The 20,069-nt window shown below is 43.7% G+C and overlaps 1 protein-coding gene across 1 annotated transcript; it reads right to left on the bottom strand.

The window, feature by feature from the left end:
- Window positions 1-2,306: 2,306 nt before the first annotated feature.
- fam189a2 (family with sequence similarity 189 member A2) lies at window positions 2,307-18,386 on the bottom strand. Its single transcript, XM_026343568.1, has 11 exons — window positions 17,743-18,386; window positions 15,985-16,041; window positions 12,119-12,229; window positions 9,204-9,323; window positions 6,856-6,963; window positions 5,709-5,842; window positions 5,242-5,377; window positions 4,815-4,869; window positions 4,143-4,316; window positions 3,237-3,577; window positions 2,307-3,110 (listed from the first exon to the last, which is right to left on the bottom strand). The coding sequence occupies exons 1-11, from the start codon at window positions 18,019-18,021 to the stop codon at window positions 2,829-2,831; spliced, it is 1,797 nt and encodes a 598-aa protein (XP_026199353.1). The 5' UTR covers window positions 18,022-18,386; the 3' UTR covers window positions 2,307-2,828.
- Window positions 18,387-20,069: the final 1,683 nt, after the last annotated feature.

Genomic DNA, 20,069 nt, shown 5'->3' on the forward strand with positions numbered 1-20,069 from the left:
GAAACATCTGTGCAGCATGGCAGGGAGCCGATCAGCCTGTGGCTCGTCTGAATTGTTGGGTCTGGTGTCTCTCATCTTCCTCCTGACAATGCCCCATAGTTTAGGTCAGGCGAGTTTGCCATTGAAGCACAGTGATTCCATGCTCAGTAGGCCAGGTATTGGTACTTTTGGCAGTGTGGGCAGGTGTCAAGTCCAGCTGGAAAATAAAATCTGAATCTCCATAAAGCTTGTCAGCAGAGGGAAACATGAAGTGCTCTGGAATCTCCAAGTAAACGGCTGCGCTGACTACACTAGACCTAAAGCAACTTGGATTCTGTGCCTCTACACTCTGGGACCTGGATTTCCAAATGAAAAATAAAATTTACTTTAATCTGAAAAGAGGACTTTGGACCACTGATCAATCTCTCCCAAATTATTGAATGGCCTTCACTTCACAATCATCTCAAGGCTGCGGTCAGCCCTATTTGTGCATGTTTCTCTGCCACACCTATTCCTCTCACTCAACTTTCCATTAATATGTTTGCATACAGCATTCTGTGAACAGGCAGCTTCTTTAGCAATGATCTTTTGTGGCTTACCCTCTTTGTGGAGGGTGTCCATGACTGTCTTCTGGACAACTGTCATGTCAGCAGCCAAGATTGTGCAGTATTGAGCTTTTTAATAATTATTATTCTGAGACGAGTGATTTTAGGGTTTTCATTAGCTATCGCCCTTTAGCAAAAAGGGCGATAGTACACAAAGAGTAAGTAAGAGAAAGTAAAAAGATTCCACAGCTGAAATGGGAGAGAGTGTGTGTACTGGAAGACTGGAAGGTTTGTGCAGGTAGAGGGTAAAATGAATACAGCAAAATCTAAGAAAGTCTCAGAGCAAAACCTGATGCAGTCAACAAGAGAACTGCGCTTGGGTGCAGATTCCCTTTCCAACAAGATAATGACACATGGTTTAAAAACAACGTTAACTTTCTGAAGTGGACAAATCAGAGCCGTGACCTTAATCAAACTGAGATCTTGAGGGTAAACTTGAAAAGTGTAACTATACTGTAGGTAAATAGATTTAGAGAATATTACTGTACCTGAGTGCTGTCAAATAGTCAAATCTGAAAAACAGCAGTAGAGTATCAGAATGATTTTAATCTTAAAACGTTAACATTAAAATGTTGACTTCACTTAACTTTAAGAAGATCAGACTGATTCAGCATCAAGATGGAGGTAAGTTGGTGGAGGATTGAGGGGAAGGCGATGAGAACGAGATTAAGAGAAGTAAGGAAGTTGGAGATATGTTGAAAGAAAGTCTTAACGTAAGTTTCTGTTGGAGCACATGAGATCCACATGAGATCCTCTCAGGTTACAAAGAACCGTTCAGCCAGGATGAGCACACTTCCAGCTCAACGTTTATCCAGGAAAGTCCAGGAAATGTGTTCTAGATATTGTTCTAAAAATGTTCTTGGAACAACTAACAACCATTATGGGTGGCTGTGGCCCAATAGGTAGAGCAGTTGTCTGCTAATCATAGGATTGGTGGTTCGATTCCCGGGTGCCATATCACATGCCAAAGTGTCCTTGGGCAAGATACTGAATCCCAAGTTGCCCCCGGTGAGTCAGGTCAGCTGCATAGCAGCTCTGCCATTGGTGTGTGAATGTGTGTGTGCTTGTGTGTGTGAATGGGTGAATGAGAAGCAGTGTAAAGCGCTTTGAGTACCAGCTAGGTAGAAAAGAGCTATATAAGTGCAGAACATTTACCATTTATAACATCACGAGAACGGGCAGAAAGTGGTTTTCAAAGGTCAAGGTCACTCTGACCTTACATCTGTCCACACAAGGTCTCAGGTATGGTGGGAATTTTATTGTAGTTGGGACAAATGTGGATGCATGAATGAACGGATTAGAATACAAGTCTGGACTAAGAGCTGTCTCTTCTGGGGAAGGGGTGCATACAGGGACCTCAGCTGCACCCTGCTGCATCAGGCCAAGCCTGATGTGGATTTGCAGAGGCCCAGGACTCCTCCCTATGATGTGCAGGAGGAGAGTAGGTCTTCAAAAAGATTTAGACTCCAGTTGAGACCAAAGTTTTCGTGCGTCAAGTGTTAACAATGACAGTTACATTGGGCTTTATTTGAGTGGTCAGACAAATACTGTCTCTATGCTCGACGAGACACTAAGAGGCTGCAAGCTGGTGAATAAGCGCAGGAGAAGAAGTCAGTTTTTACTGACATGGCCTGACCGGATGTGTATTTCAGTCCACAATAAAGTTCCAGTCCCTCACATGAGCCAGTTACCAGTCAAGTTAATTAAACCAAATTTATTTTGAATTTGCTTAACATGCACAACCAGCTCTGCAAACATACAACTGCCTGCTGTTGTCCGGAGGCGTAAACTCATTTGTAAACATGAGAATCTCAGCCTTCGCTGTGTAATTAGTCAGTGCACAGCAGGTCAGCTGAACACCAATAAAATACAGTTCAACATATTAGTTCCCAATATTAAACTACATGAATATTATTTTTTCTTTCAAATCTGTTCCTATTCTCCCTGTATATTGTACCAAATTGTCTTACCATTAGATTACACTTCGTTATCATGTAGTGAGTTGACAAACCGACGCTTGTTACAAATGGTAAAATATAAGTAAATGTTTAGAAGCACAGAAACCTCCGTTCACAAAGAGTCACCAAAAAGTATTAGCAGATCAAAAAGTGATTTTTAAAACAGCACTCAAACACATATGATCCACAAAGATCCTCCTCAGTGGCTGGATTTGCAGTCCATTGATTAGAACAGTTTTTCTCTCAGCGTTCAGCGACAGATGAGGCGGTGTCCAGCGGTGGCTCCTCAAAGCACCGTCTCTCTGAATACTCCAATCAGACTATGAGGGCGATCGGGATGATCCAGACGGGACCCTGCTCTTGACACCGCTTTTCTACGGTTTCCACCATGTTCCACAGACTCAAGTGCTGCGCAAGTGAAGGAGCTAAGGTCCCCACAGCTCTTCAGGTGAAGCAGACCAGGCCTTCTCCTGGGGGGCCGGGGAAAAGTATGCGAGCAACTAGCTGCTAGATGCTGCTGCTGGGGATTTTTAGGCTGACTCGAACTCATCTCTGACTCAGTAAACACCTGAAAACAAAGAGGAAACAAATGTTCATGACACCTAAGACATGGTGCACTAAACAAATACATGTAATGTTCACTTTGAGTTTAGGAAAGTGGTTGAATCATAAATATTTTTGTAGGAACTCCTACCTGTTCTATGAAGCTGGCACAGCGCACGGCCTCCTCCATGTGCTCCTGATCTGACTGCAGGACATTTCGTATGCTGTCCACCAGCTCCTGGACCTCAGGGGTCAGGCCTTGAGCAGCTGGCTGCTCCAGGATTTTCCTTACAAGCTGCTGTGTATGTCGATAGCTCTGGTAGTCCACCATTGAAGAGGGCCGGGGCCGCCGCGGTGTCCTGCTGTTGTTTTTGCTTCGTCGCAGTGTGACCTGGGCCTGGGTGTGGGCTGCCAACGTAGGCTGGGAGGTCTGGGTGGAAGAATCTGTTGTCTGAGGAGGTGGTGCGAGGGGGGAATCGCAGCTGCTCCACACTACGGGGGGGGGGGGGGGGGATAGTTAATGTCATAAACTGTACATATAAAATATATTTACATTTAGAAACAGTGTTTAAAGTGTGAAATTACTATGTGAACAAAATGTTTCTCTGTAGAAGAAACGTTTTTTGCAGTGGGTATTCTGCTGCTGCATGTGCCCAGTTCTGCTGTGATGGAGCCAACACTTCCAAATACTGTAACAGAAGTCACACCACCTTTATGTCAGTCTGCATCATTTGGACAACAAAATAATGCCCAGAAGAAACACTCTTCATTTGTTGAGCTAAGGTTGTCATGCTTCATTGTGATTGGCTCAGTTGTTTTAGAGCCATGACTGGTGATTGACTAAGAGTGTGAATAAATAACCTGTGCTCTGCGATTCATTCAAACAGGAGACAACACAGGAATAGAGAACACTTTCTCAAATCTTAGACACAGTACTGAATAAAAAAGACGTGCTAATTATGTGTAGTCTGACTTTGTTTAGAGCAACAGTGTCATCTCACACTGTAAAACCAATTGCCAAACACTGCATATTTCTTTCCAAGCAACACAGACTAACCTTTAGCAGCAAGGTCCATCAGCACTGGGTCACTGTTGGAGCGGCGAATGCCTGCTTTCTTGCTGCGGTTCTGTGTCGGAGTGTGCTGCTGCTGCTGCTGCTGAAGAGGAGGAGGAGGCAGCTGGAGCTGGGGCTTGCCTGGTGACACTATGGGGACCATATGGGGACTTGTGTCTAAGATCAGAGATCAAAGGGCACCATCATCATCATCATCATCATCTTCATCATTTTATATTAAAGTACACAAAACAAGAGAACATGAGCAGGCGCTAAAATCGAAATGATTTTTGTCAAGAGAAATGTAGCACACAGTTCCGTGAAAGATCGTACAGTGTCTTCAACAAATATACAAATTCTGGATGGGATCAGGTTCTTTGTTTGGTCATCACCAGAAAAGACACTTCTATGTGTCCACAGAGCAGTCTTACCCATGCAGCAAACTCTAGTAGAGAGGCCTTTAGTCTCCTAGACGTTACCCTGGCGTTGTTTGTGACCTCACAGACTATAACACACCTTGCTATTGGTCTGATCTTTGTTGGTTGACAAAGATTTGTTGGGATGTGCCTCTCAATATATAAACCTCTGTGATGCTAGCACACTCCTCTTGGTTGGTGACTCATTGAGGGAAACCAAACACAACAACTTCCTTTTCAGCTCCTGTGTACAACGCACCTGGTGTTGTGGAGGCTGGGTTCACAGTCAGCTCAGTCATGGCAATCTCAGCCTCCTGAAATAAACAGACCATCACATTGAAACAGTTACAGTTTGTGGACTAGTCAGAAAGGTGAGAGGATCATTAAGACTCTACTGACAAATGTAATCCTCTTTGTTGCAACTAAGCCTGTCACAATTCTTACTTTTATTAGATGTTATATTACTGATATTTTGATACTATTTTATTAATAGAATTTACACTATGTATGACCCTTGAATGTCTCCACACCCTCTGCTGAAATAGTGCTCCACATCCATATCTCCTTATATCATATGATAACTACATTACATGATTACTGTGACAGGTCTAACTGCAAATAACATGAAAAGTTCACCGTTCTCCACATCTGTGTTATCTTGACAGTGTTTTCTCTTTGGTGTGTACCTGTGGGACTGCATGGGTGGAGCTTTCAGCAATAGCTTCATATGGAGGTGGGGGGTCTAACGGACAGAAGACCTCCACGCCTTTGATCCGAGCCCCGTAGATATGAGGGAGAGGGATCACACTGTCCCCGAGCATCCTGAAACACACAAGTCAAACTAATCAAACACACATCTCCGCTTTTCTGTGGGGTAATGTAGGCTGATCAAATCTCGCCTCATGCGTCCACCAGCTGCCACCACCCCACCACCACCAGAGTCTAAACCCTGGGGTATCCTGTCCCATCTCGTCTTCTCATATGCACCTGCACTTAATGAAAATCACCAGACATCTCTCTGTTGCTTAATTGTGTTGATCACTGTCACTTGCTTTGATTTGAAATATGATTCATTAGAGTAGAACAGACACTGTTCTATTCTACTATTGACTCTGTATGTGTGTGTTTTTGAGGGGGTGGAGGATGCAGTTACCGGCGAGCCAGGCGTGGTGTGTATGAGTAGAAAGTGGAGAAGTAGGAAGGAGGAGGAGCTGGAGCAACAAACTCATCTGGGTCTGGGACCTGAGCAGGCTCCTCCCTTTCTTCCAATGTGGCCCGGGCCTCGTCCTATCACAGAGCAGAGACAAATGACTTCACATGTCATGTTAAATGCTGTCAGGTGCACTTGCTAAGTCATGGGTCCCAAAGTGTTCCAGTCTTTGTGCTAAGCTAGGCTAATCATATCCTCCAGGTCCATGTTAAAGACGTGTGCCAGTGTGTTTCACAGCTGGTGAGGGGGCTTTCTGAGTCCTTGTGCACACGTCACATTCAACAACTCTGCAAATGTTGCTTAATACAAGAAGACGGTGCATAGCAGTGTAATGAAACAGCACCGACAGTGAATTCCAATAATAATAAAAAAAAAGACACTTGGCTTTTAATTATTAGCACATGCCACTAACTAGGGCTACATCTGTGCTGACGTTGTTAGGAACCTAAACATGTTCATGTGAGCATTACTCATGCCAAAAGCAAACTGTAGAAATCAATAAAGAACCACAGTTTAGGATCAGTTAGGATTATGGGGTTCCCTCTGGACACTCTGTGGGTTCCTGTTTTGGTCGACTGTTGACTTGAATGATCAGATTGTGGGTTTTTGTTTTGGTTGCTGGCAGCCCAGCCAAGAAGCCCATATGGGTTGTATTTGGGCTGCAAGGACAACATGTTCCTTTGCCCATTTGTTCTCACTTTTTCTGCTTTCACTACCACAAACATTAGTCATGTCATGTTTTCTTTCCTAATGTGTATGTGTTTTTTTTTTTTTTAATGTAAACTGTTTTCTTTTCATAGAGCAGTAATTCACCTTGTTACTAGTCAGCGTACCATCAAAATGATTCTGCAGCTGTTTTAAAATGTAATGAAATTGTAAAATGAAGTAAAAATGTTCCATATTGGCACTTCAATCCTCCTGTGTTCATTTTCCGTCAATGAATCATTCAGTGTGTGAAAAAATTGGCAGCTGATCAAAATCTGTGCAGAGTAACTCTGGATATGAAGACATCCATCCTTATATCCTCCTTTAAATGTGGATATTTACAAACAGTAGCCTATGACACTGGCCCAACTGTGTGTGATCGTACCATACAGGGTGTTCTTGCGGTGAAGATCTGCAGATATCTGAGGGCAGCTGCCATAAGGCACACAGCTGTGGTCAGAGCATTCAGAGCACACAGTGCAAACAACACTTTCTGGGAGACAGGAGAAAAAACAATGTCAGTTACAGTAGAGCTGACCCCAGTGCACACATGGACCATGGATTAATCGTTAACCATTATGATGAGACATTCAATTTTACTGTCACAGTTGCTTTATAAATGAGACCTAATGATTCCCTAAATCTTCAGGCTTAGTTGCACTAATAAGAATACAAAGTAGTTGTGCGGTCATGTGTAAAGCGTAAGTGGGGGAGTGGAAGAACTTGAGAATCCTCATATCGGTTAATAAATTCCCTTCATTGATCGTTCCTCAGTCCTCGATCATTAATTGCCCTTGTCTCTCCAGCTTGAAGGACATCCAAAGCCTCTTATTTCATTCTGAGGAGCGCGGATTGATGATCGATGAATAAGGAGGGATAAGAGAGGATACACAAGACCATCCTTTGTGGAAGGACTGTCAAACCCCTTTATTAGAAACCTGTTGGTGACTGGCTGCAGCTGATCACTGATCTGAAACTGCACCACCAGTACAGTTTTCTACTGAAATACAGTTAAACAGTCATAGTAAAAAAAGTACTGTAATAATATAATTATAGTGTAATAAAACAGAACTAATGTACACCCCAGACACCTCATTTACACACAGACCCCAGGTCTGAACACATCAGACCACTTATTTACAACTCAATATTCTGTCTTTGCCCCAGAACCTAAAGAAGAATCTCCATCCATCCATCCATTCTCATCCGCTTATCCGGGGCCGGGTCGCGGGGGGAGCAGCTTAAGCAGAGATGCCCAGATTTCCCTCTCCCTAGACACCTCCTCCAGCTCTTCCGGGGGGACACCGAGGCGTTCCCAGGCCAGCCGAGAGACATAGTCCCTCCAACGTGTCCTGGGTCTTCCCCGCGGCCTCCTCCCGGTGGGACAGGACCGGAAAACCTCCCCTACGAGGCGTCCCGGGGGCATCCGAAACAGATGCCCAAGCCACCTCAACTGGCCCCTCTCGATGCAGAGGAGCAGCGGCTCTACTCCGAGCTCCTCCCGGGTGACTGAGCTCCTCACCCTATCTCTAAGGGTGCGCCCAGCCACTCTACGGAGGAAACTCATTTCGGCCGCTTGTATCCGCGACCTTGTCCTTTCGGTCATGACCCAAAGCTCATGACCATAGGTGAGGGTAGGAACTGACCGGTAAATCGAGAGCTTTGCCTTTCGGCTCAGCTCTTTTTTCACCACAACAGACCGGTACACCGACCGCATTACTGCTGCCGATGCACCAATCCGTCTGTCAATCTCACGCTCCCTTTTTCCCTCACTCGTGAACAAGACCCCAAGATACTTAAACTCCTCCACTTGAGGGAGGATCTCCCACCCAACCTGGAGGGTGCAGGCCACCTTTTTCCGGTTGAGAACCATGGCCTCGGACTTGGAGGTGCTGATTCTCATCCCAGCCCCTTCACACTCGGCTGCAAACCGCCCCAGTGCCTGCTGGAGGTCCCGGTCTGATGAGGCCAACAGGACAACATCATCTGCAAAAAGCAGAGATGAAATCCTGTGATTCCCAAACCGGATTCCCTCCGACCCCTGGCTGCGCCTAGAAATCCTGTCCATAAAGGTAATGAACAGGATCGGTGACAAAGGGCAGCCCTGTCGGAGTCCAACATGCACCGGGAACAAGTCTGACTTACTGCCGGCAATGCGAACCAAGCTCCTACTCCGGTCGTACAAGGACTGAACGGCCCTTAACAAAGGGTCCCGAATCCCGTATTCCCGGAGTACCTCCCACAGGATGCCACGAGGGACACGGTCAAACGCCTTCTCCAAGTCCACAAAACACATGTAGACTGGATGGGCGAACTCCCATGAACCCTCAAGCCCCAGCGAAAGTATATGGAGCTGGTCCATACTCTTGCACCCTAGCAAGAGTATGGAGCTGGTCCAGTGTTCCACGGCCAGGACGAAAACCGCATTGTTCCTCCTGGATCCGAGGTTCGACTAGCGGCCTAACTCTCCTCTCCAGCACTCTGGAATAGACTTTCCCAGGGAGGCTGAGGAGTGTGATCCCCCTATAATCGGAACACACCCTCCGGTCCCCCTTTTGAAAAAGAGGAACCACCACCCCGGTCTGCCAGTCCAGAGGTACTGTCCCAGATCTCCACGCGATGCTGCAAAGGCGTGAAAGAAGAATCTAAAATCTCCAAATCATGTCCCTGTTATTACATTTCTATTCAGGATCTACTCACTGTCCGGCCTACAGTCTACACTGAGAGACATACCTTGAGCAGGACCCTCATGGTGCTGCAGGAGTAGGCAGGGTGGAGCTCAAGCAGCTTCTCCTTAGGACACTGGGAGGTGGGGGCGACGGGGCAGCAGTAACAAACATCTCTGTCTTCACTCTGAAACAGAAGAATAAGAGAAAGAGACTGAGAGTGACAGAGAGAGAGGGTGGCAGCTTAAAAAACAACAACATTAGTTTCAGTGTATAGTGAGAACCAGCACGTTATTGGATACATCACCACATTCACATTATGTAGTGACCATGGCAGGAATCCATCAGGAAACTGGACGTTCAAGGGATCCAGAGGCTGAAATGGTTTATTCCTGTGACCTGTCACTCTTGATTTCCTTTCTTGTTTGCTTTTCATTCTTTGGGAGGTTGGGGCCTACACCGCCATGTCCCTGAATGCCTCACAACACACACACACCTCACACACTACTAGTACTGTCCCTGAACACAGTGCTCCAAAGCAGCAACCGATACACTGCTGCTGGACACGTTACTTTCTTAGTGTAATACCTGTTCACAGAGGCGAGTGCTAGACAGACATGAGATTAAGAGATATTAATTCTGGAAATTCTGGAATTCTGGTCTCGGATTCAGAGCTTTTACTACTTCAGATGTGTAGCTGTATTTTTCAACTTTCACCACAGGTGATATCCACGCGAACATGCAGACGCCATTTGAATGTTTGTTGGCATCATACAGTCCCTATAAAAGGTTTTCACCCACTTTGGATTTATTGACATTCTGAAACAATCATGGTCAATAAAAGAGAAATGTCACCTTACATATTTTTATTTATATATATATATATATATATTGTCATGACTTTGTAGAAACCTGTTTTCACTTTGACATTAATGTTGTAAAGTATTTTTCAGAATGTTTTTGTCAAAGTCGCCAACTTTTATTGACCATGACTGATTTATAATGTTAATAAAATGATGAAACATCCAAGGGGGTGAAGACTTTTTATAGGCACTGTATGATGCCAAATAAATACAGGATTCAAATCTGCATCAGCATGACCACACACACACACACACACACACACACTATTTATAGAGCAGAGTGCAAAAGTTGTACGTAACCCCATCTATTCTTATTCCTGAAAGCCCCTCATAGAAAGGACAGATGGACATAAGTACATGTGAAAAACAGAGAGACAGGAAAGAGACATAGGAAAGACAACAAGGAGAGGTCAAAAGGTCACACAGAGAGGCTGGGGCCTGAAGAATTCCGGGTCACAGTTCACAGTGAAGAGCTGTGTAGCTGAACACTAGTGACAGATTTGAAACATGTTGCACATGTGTTCAATAAAAAAACTGGTTAAGTTGTTTTGTTTTTATTTCACAATACCACTTCTTCCAGTCATAATACCATTGTACCACACAGGACTGGCCTTCCAGTGTAGAGTGTCACAAATTGTATGTCTTCCTGCATTATCTCCAACTCTGACAACTTCCTATGTGCAGCAGGCTGCTGCCGGCGCTTAAGGAAGGAAGGGTGGGTTTGATTTTGCTACACTAACATGTTTCAAATCAAAGTTCACTGGGGATCAGGAAAGGTCCCACATAGGAAACATGGATAAAAGCTGCTTGTGTTGTGTCTACCAGACAATGTGTTCTGTATGTTCTTCCATGACCAGAAATCTAGTTTCCAATAAAAAAAAAGAAAATAGAAAATAGAACGCCGCTGTGTCAGATAAGCACTGAATGAAATGATTTCCAAATTATTTCAAATCTATATTTAACTAAAATAGGACAAGACAACACATCAAAGATGCTGGGAAATCTGACAGACTCTGGGTTTTCAACATTCAGTACAATTTTCATTATTAAGCACGGTCAGATTCACCTTCATTTTAACACTACTTGGCAGAAAAACTGCCTCCAAATATTTCTCATGAAATAAAGAGGAAGTGACATAAAATCTACCCCAGGCACCACAACCTGGAAGACAGGCTGGGAAAGAGGAAAAGGGCAGAGGTGCAGGTCAAATGCTGATACTGAGGAAGGGAAATGCAGCTAAACACTCAGCTACAAGATTTCTAATATATTTCTACTAAAAAAATATCAAGTGCTGTAGCGTTAAATGTCTTAGTGAGAGAAAGAAAAGCTTTGTTACTGCACACAGTAAGTCAATAAACCTGATCTTCCAGCCAACCATATTATGTGCAACTTGGCCTCTGTAAAATGAGTTTCAAGATAAATATAGACTTATGGTTGATGTACCTTTCTACTCCCGCATTAGAAAATCACACTAATATTGACTGAATTTCTCAACGGCTATAAGGAAATAACGATGACCTCTGCTCGACAAAGAGAAACAGGAAATCATTTTTCATAACATGTCAAAGGCTTAGTGGATTATTTCAGAATGTTGTGATGACTTATTTGGCTTTCATTGATTTCATTCTAAACACAGACGCACGCACGCACGCACGCACGCACGCACACACGCACACACGCACGCACGCACGCACACAGTGGTGATTTCCTGTCCTCTGGGTAGTGATTCCAGATGTGATCTGGGACTTTACAGAATGATTGATGCTATTACAACTGACCAAGTTCATTTTAAGACAAGATGAAATACACACACACACGTGCACACACACAAATACAATCACGCAACCAATCTGACCTATTGTCTAGCAACAGTTTCCAAACATAACATCATCAGTTTTTCTAATGACACTGTATGGTCCAGGATCGTATGTTCTTTTGAGCTGTTGTTGCCATGAGACTCACTGCTAACCATTCTTCTGATTAAATTATAAAAATGATTTGGTTTACTTTCTTACTTACTTATATGTAAACTGGTTCAACATGGACAAAATTAATTTTTAAGCATTTGCTGTTGACTTTCTACATAAGGAAGCAGAGAGAACACAGGTAGCAGCCTCACCAGCTGGCAGCTGGTCATACTGGAAACCAGCTGGGCTCCCTGGCAGCACAGGATGAATCCAGCCAGATTAAGGAGTACACACACCACAGACAGCAGGACAAACACATTGACCTGGAGATGGAGGGATGGGGGCAGGGATGGATGGAAGAAGGAAGGGAAGATGGATTACTGTGGTTGGTTGGTTTGAACACTGGGGTCTAACAGTGTAGACATATTATGTGGAAACCATTTCATAAACAGAAAATAATCAAACCGAGACTGAACTGGCAGAGTAAGTTGAAATGTAGCGTGGACGATGTGCAAACACAGAGATGAGATTTCAGTACATACTGGAACAAACTGAAAGTACAGATGTCACCACATTTTGCAGTAAAGTGCTTTTTAGCTCATTTTATTAGCTTTCATTGAATTTTAAACATATCCAGGAAGTTTTATTCAACAGTTGTTTATTATTCTTTCTTTATCTTTCTTAACAGCTTAAACTCAATGACTGTTGCTCAATCGGTGAGAGTAGTCCTCCACAACTTTCAGGACCAGTGGTTCAGCTCCATCTTCCCTCTGCCCACGTGTTGATGAGTAGCAGTTAGGATGATGGATGGAATATTGCACCTTTACAGAGATGCCATGGCCACTGTTAACTCGTCTCAGTCTGACCACCCTGAGGGAAATAGTCTGGATCTGCCTCTTTATAAGACACTAATAGCATTAATAACTACCTGCTCTTGAAATAACAGTATTTATTAGAGTTTGTTTAAACTTCTACACTAGGTGCACAATTATTAGGCAAGTGAGTATTTTGACAAAATCATCATGTTTATGCATGTGTAAACTTGAATGCTTATTGGATTTGAGCCTATAAGATGATGTTTATTTGTGGAATGAGGGAGAGTTTGGCTCAACAACAAGTATCAGTGTTGTTGATATAGGGTGTTTGGATCAACACCCTATATCAAGGTTTGTGTAATTATTAGTCAGCCTTTTTATTGTCGGGCAAAATGGGCCAAAAGATCTTTCAGAGGGACGCAGCACTCTTGAAATTGCTAAGATAGTTGGGTATGATTACAGAACTAATTATTAACTAACTAATTAAATGCAAACGATTTAAAAGGAATTAAACATAAACCTACCAGGAATCCATTTTCCTCCAGTTCTGTCATATTCCACACAAGGTGTTCAGTGCTCAGTGACATGGCCAAGGTAAGAAGGCTGAAACCTGAAACCTGAAACCTGACCATCACTCAACAAGACCCATAAGTAGAAACGTCAAGACTGGACCAAGAAATATGACAAGTAGGACGCTATCTCTCCTCAATAGAACTTTAAGACATGGTCGATGTAACTATGATAGAATCCGTTCCATCCATGTGTTGACACAAAAAACCAATGATAATGAGAACAGGCATGAACCAGAAATTGTAGGGGCCAATCATGTGGCTGGAAAAGTTACAGTGAAGTCATTTTAGGTTGAGGTGCATGGCTCAGACCGTATGAACTACTGCAGTTGTGCACAGCAGTGCGTCAGGAGCAGGAGCAAGATAAGAGAAATGATGACGGAAAATGTTAAAGGAAAGTCAAGCAACAGCGTTACAGAAGAACTGAGCCCAAGAATCCGAAGATGAAGATAATGTTGAAAAGAAGCGTCCGAGAAATTCAATCAGGTGAGAATATACTGACTAGTTACAGTCCGACCGAGAAGTGTCAGCTACTGCAGACTGTGTCAGAAGCATGTTCCCACAAAGACGAAGCAGTATCATCCTCTAGAACACACACAATGCAAGACTTTCCAGTCCCAGACCCAAGTAAGTGCTGCTGGGTAAACAACCAGTGTGATACCACCACATCAACAACTGACCTGATAGGTACGTTGTCTTAAAAACACAAACAACAACAAAGAAACTTATATTTAATAGCCTACTTCATTGCAAAAGACATAATACCAGTAAACATAGTCAAAAATAACCAATTTAACCACCTCCACATCTCACTTAGAAGTGAAACAGAAGCTTTAAGCTTGAGAGAAATAGTTATTTTAACTTATATGGAGATATAAATTGATATAGACTGATTACACTTTTTACACTTTAATTTACTTTTATTATAATGTTCCCATATCATCCAGCCCTAATCTGAAGACAGATTTTTCTGGTTTTGTCAACTGATTAGATGGATGGACCCATGGCTGGATGAGCAACGGGCACAGAGCCCTCTTTGACTCAGAAGCCAGAAAGGTGAAGGTGGGTATTGGTATGGGATGGTTTTATTGAAGATGAGCTAGTTTCACTTTTTCAAGTTGAAGATGGACTCCAAATCAACTCCCCCCCAAACCTACCGCCAGTTTTTAGAAGACACTTTCTTCAAGCAGTGGTACAGGAAAAAAGTTTTCATCTTTCAAGAAGACCATGATATTTGCGTAGGACAATTCTCCATCACACATCCACACTTGAAGATGAAAGAATAATGACGAGGCCCTCCTCCTCACAGGAACTGGCACTACTTAAATGGGAGATTTAGGGCGAAGGAAAACAGTCCACCTCTCTGAACAGTGTCTGGGAGGCTGTTGTTGCTGCAGAAAGTTGATCGTCAACAGATCCAAAAACTGACAGACTCAATGAATGGAAGGCTTATAACTGTTATTAAGAAAGAAGTGTTGCTATATTGGTCACTGATTGTTTGCTTTTGTTAAGTCAAAAGTATTTATTAGTTTGAAATTTTGAGTTGTTTATTATTCTCATTTTAACAAATAAACAGGTGAAATGGGAAATGTTTCATTTTTCATTTAGTTATAATTGGCCAATAATTGTGCACACACAGATCTTCTCCTAAGAACGTCAAAACCTCACTTTTACTTTCTTAAATATTCAGGTTTGAGGTTGTTTTTTCTTTTTGGATTGACCGAGGAGACTGTAGTTGCTCAATATGGAAATGAAGCCTCAAAAATACAACTTGCGTAATAACTGTGCAGTGTAGTGTATTTCTGAGTATTGAATTAACTACTTAACAAGATGCATGAGTTAAAACTTGACTTGTTCACACAGCCAAGGTTCCACACAAGGTGAAACCAGTTTAATCTGTAAATGTTTCAGCATGTACAGGGAAATTTGATGATGTGAGCCAGCCAACTGGGACTTAGGTTCAACAACATTTAGTCACCTATGATCTTTACTGTGAAGGTGAATACATAATTGAGCAGGATTTCTGCTGATTTCAACAGACCACGTCACCAATAATAAGCCCGTAACCAGCAGCTGACTGCTGGTTGACAGTGGTGTAAAACTAAGTCAGACATTATGCACATGGTTTGTTCTCTGCAGCGATGCTGTCAGACACCTCTGACTCCTACAATCTAACTAACATTACTGTGAAATCAGAGCGAGGCTGTGGTTAGTCCAGACTGATTTCTTCATTCAAAATAACCTGATTTTGTTTGGCTGCCCTGTGAACAGATACGGCAGCTGCTCTCAAGTACTGGAGCTGCTCCACCACTGTTTGCTGTAGTGTTATACTGTGATACTAAAATGTGAAGGACAGCAGCTTTAAATATCAGAATTTGCATTAGGTGGAACAGGCACTGGCATCCATTTGTTATATTTGGTGTAGAGAATGTCCATCAATGGACATAGTATGTGTGGGTGACTCCACACATACTATGTCCACTGTTGGATGAGAGGACTGATGTCACTGTGGCTTTACATTTTCCCCTCCTGGTATTTCAGACTTTACAGATTTGTTCATTAGTTGTCTCCTCTCAGAGCTGGTTCCCCTCTGCACTGTATTCACTACGTCACCTCTCACCCTTGGGCAGCAGCCTGGTTCTCTGCTTTCTGCAATCATTGCTTCATAGAGGAAATCCAAACCATGTCTCTTACCAGCAGCAGCATGGGCCTTCTCCATGTGGTGAGTCCTACAATACCCGACAGAATGACCTGGAAACATAGAGAGAAAGAGAGAAATATTATGTTGATGTAGAGCAACACTGTGCAAAAACACATTGGACCATTTGACCCCTTCACGCTATATATTAACACTTTAACACTTTCCAATGATAATAGATGACATGTTTTATCTACTACGAGTGTTGGATGTAACGTTTTCTGCTAAGAGTCCACAATTAGATTTCCAGGAAACAGTCATTCAGGAAGCCACTTCCTCCCTTCCTGAAGTGTTTATACTAATACCAGGTTTGCTTTATGAGGCCAGATCACACAGTGCAGTGACTAACCTGAAGTGATCTGTTGAAACCAATATGAGGCTTCAACTGTCTGAGTAACTCAAATCAAGCAGGTATCTTACATTACATTCATTTAGCAGATGCTTTTATCCAGACACCAACCCTGGGATTTGGTGGTTAGTTGTGTAGTTTTAGAAAGAATATATAAGTACATGCTAGCAGGCGTAGCTGAGCTGTAGTCAGACAAGCAGTAACACATGTCTCCACATGAGTGACAGATGAGAGGAATGACAAGGAGGATCAGGATAAGTGATGGGAGTTTAGGATAGCACTGAGTGTCCTTATACAGAGGATACAGGGAAGAGGTCCCAGGGTTTATTATATGATCAGCATCGATGTTCCAGCATCACGACTCCTGGCTGTTCTCTACATTACTGAATGGTTAAAACATGGCTGTTAAGCTGTGAAGTCGACTCATCCAGTCCATCTCATCGGAGCTTGGTTTGGTGCAGTTTCTGCACAGAATTGATCTTTGGCTTCCTCCTTGTGTAAGAGCACGTCAAATCCCATTCCTGACTGCAGCAGGAAACTGTGGTGAGAGACAACGATTTTTAAAAGCACTCCAGAGCCAATGTGGCTACATTCATCACAGCAGCACAAAGATTTGTCCTGCAATGCAGCCTGAAGGCCTGAAGGTCACAAACACTGTGCAGGTAACTACGATATGTTGTTGAGAGCAGAAGGAAATGAAACCATCAGCTCTGTTTCAACAAAAACATCCTGTAGAGCTGAGGGGAGCAGCACAGCTGTGGAGTTACCTGTGGATTGTCACTAATTATTAATTAAGCTGTATTTTTATCAACAAGTACAAGTCATCAACACTCAAAATCCCATTTGGGTGGAGATCCAGGTGCTTCTTTCCTGAGTGATTATCTTACATTAAAATCAATCCAGCCTGCATTACTTTAAAGGTGCAGCTACATTAGAAATCACTCCTCTGCTGCAGCGTAACACACAGGCCTACTGCCCAGAGGAGCACACGCTATGACAGACAGGAGCGCTGCACAAGCAGATGCTGGACAGCCAGTAATCAGAGAGGGGACTCCCTGCACCAGGATCTCCTGCAGAGGCTGGAGCAGCAGGTGATGGGAGATGAAAAGTTCAGCAGCGTTCACTTCAAACTCGAAATGTGTTGCACTGTGAAAAGGTGAAGTTTAGCCAGTTAAAGGAAAGGTCCAACATTAGTGTCCAGGATGTGTCTGATTGAATGTAGACTGAAATGAAGAGGGACACTCTGAAATAAAGTAACTTACAGAGTGTCCACAGAGGCTCTGACAGTAATACTGTATGTTTTAATGGAAACCAGTGAGTGATGAATAAATAGACACTCAGGATCAGACCACTGTACCACCATGCACCAGGGTACCAGCCACGCCTGTAGCTAACGTTAACCTACCGAGGAGCCAGCCCAGAAGGGACAGGAGTTTCGGATGGAGGGTGAGTTGCTGAGGGACAGAGCTCCAAAGGACAGCGCCACCATGGAGCCGCCGAGCAGCAGCTGCAACAAGCCCAGCGACAGCAGCGGCCGCCCGGGCAGCAACAGCCGGGAGCCGCCGGCGGCGACGCGCGAAGAAGCGGACAAGCCGCGGGGTCGGTTTCGGTAAGACGGCTCTGCGAGCTGCGATGCCCCGGTAACCGGACAGCAAGAGCCCGGCAGCACCACCGGGAGAGACATCTGAAGCTCGACGGGAGGAGCGAAAACAGCACGATCCGAGCTCCAAGCTGTCCCGAGCGAAGTGCTGGGTCCGCGGATTACAGGCTGGACGGATCCTCGCAGAGTCCCAGTCCGAGTCCGAGTCCACCGGAGCTGTCGAGCTGCCCCGCCATGCTGGAGTCCAGTTTAAAATAACACGCACGGCCCTGGATTGGCTTTCACATAGTTTGCCAGCAGGTTGAGTGGAGTCCGGGCGGGGGAGGGGCAGAGTAGGCCATGTGTGACATGTAAACAGGGAGAGCTGCTTCTCCAGACCCTGGAGGAAATGGAAGCTCTCTGCTTTGGAAAGTTTCACACACACACACGACTGCAGGAGGGTTAGTGTGCTCTAAAGGAGCCTCACAGCTGATCTGATCTCTAACTCCTCATAAGATGTCCACACAAGACAAGTGATACACCACCTGATGTAGCTACATGACTTAGTCTGTGTCTGTGATTCTGTCATGCTGCACACCTGACCACTGAACACCTGATATTTCAGAGGTTTCACAAAGTCAGTGCACAGGTACACGTGCAAACAGAATGTAACTTGTTCCAAAATGAGCTCTAAACCAGTCCAAAAGCTTCTGTGGCATCGATCTGACTGAGCCACTGATGTAAAAAGACATTTTAAACACTACTGATACTAGATTTGACTCTCACGTGCTTCAAAAATGAAGATTTGAATTCAACAATGCTCAGACTCTGTGTCAATGTGTACAGGATTATAATAACAAAGTAAAAGTGTTGTGCAGAATGATGCACATACATTTTACTATTGGATTGATGCAGAAATGTGGAAACATGTTGTGTTCACTTCGCTTCACTATTTATTTTCTCTACTAAATACTTTTATTCTGCTACATCATCCTAGGGTGCTTTGTATGAAGGTACACATAACAACACTAACACTAAACTTTGCATTATGTATCTTTAAAGAATGTAAATTCATCACTGAGGCCTGTGTGACTGAATAAACTGCAGCGTCTTTGAGTCAGGTCAGCAAATGGCTCCATATCAGGGTCGACTTCCTGATCTCCGTTCTGTTCCAGCACCTCACAGGCAGCACAGTCCATTAATATGTTGTGAAGACACAGCACTGCTTGTTAGAAAACAGCCTAAAGCGAATGTACTATGAATAAAGAAGGGGTGAAAATGCTTTTAGCAAAAGGTCATTTGTCAGGTAGTTAATATTTGCTTGGGTTTATGTGCAAAAGCTCCTTACATATAGAGAGCTGCATGAAAGTGTGGATGTGGTTAAAAGCAGGTTGACAGCTGGCTAAGACAAGCTCTGAAAACAGTCTGACAGCGTCACAATGCACAGTAGAGCCATAGGAAGATATTTAGTATGGAGCTACGTGTATAAAGGAAAAAATGCAGTTGAATTGTAAAAGAATAAAAGGTGTCAAAGAGTCGGTGAATGGAGTGTGTGACCACGGTGGAAAATGTTAAACTGTAGTAGGAGACATTAGAACTTTACACAGGTAGTGATGGTCAGACAGTAAGTCTCCAGTTTACAGTTCACAATGACAAAGAGAGTGAAGAAGTCAAGGGAGGGAGGGGGGGGTGTAGGAAGCAGTGATGCTTGATTATCAGTGTCGATTAGAACCAGCAGGATATAATAAAGACAATGGTGTGTGCACTATCAAGTCTGTCTTGGATAACGTGTGTATTCCTTATCAGTTCATCTGGAGGCAAGTCATGCGTAACCTTCACACATCCCTCTTGTTGTACCAGCAGCAGTGATAAATCTTCAGTAATAACACCGCTGTGAGGCTCACACTGTACCTGCCATCTCTCACCAACATCTGTGCTGACAGCATGCTGCACCCTGATTAAACAACACTGTGCTTGTCACAAGACAGGCTGCAGACTTTTGTTGCATTTGAAAATCAGTTTATTTTATTATTTCACATTGGCGTTCTTGACTGGCTGACATCGGCTGCATATGTCTATGACTACAGAGTGGAACAATTGTCAGGTTAAGACAAACAGCAACCATGATGATGCCTGAGACAGTTCCATTTAGG

The sequence above is a fragment of the Anabas testudineus genome, chromosome 9 (genome assembly GCF_900324465.2).
Source record: "Anabas testudineus chromosome 9, fAnaTes1.2, whole genome shotgun sequence".
NCBI classification, from domain to species: domain Eukaryota; kingdom Metazoa; phylum Chordata; class Actinopteri; order Anabantiformes; family Anabantidae; genus Anabas; species Anabas testudineus.

Bases quoted from the DNA above. Each gene is read 5' to 3' on its own strand.
- fam189a2 (XM_026343568.1), bottom strand. From the start codon at position 18,021: ATGTCTCTCCCGGTGGTGCTGCCGGGCTCTTGCTGTCCGGTTACCGGG. The intron at 5,843-6,855 runs GTACGATCACAC...GCTCTGTGATAG, and splicing joins CCGCAAGAACACCCTGTATG to GACGAGGCCCGGGCCACATT. The intron at 4,870-5,241 runs GTACACACCAAA...TGTTTATTTCAG, and splicing joins CCACCCATGCAGTCCCACAG to GAGGCTGAGATTGCCATGAC.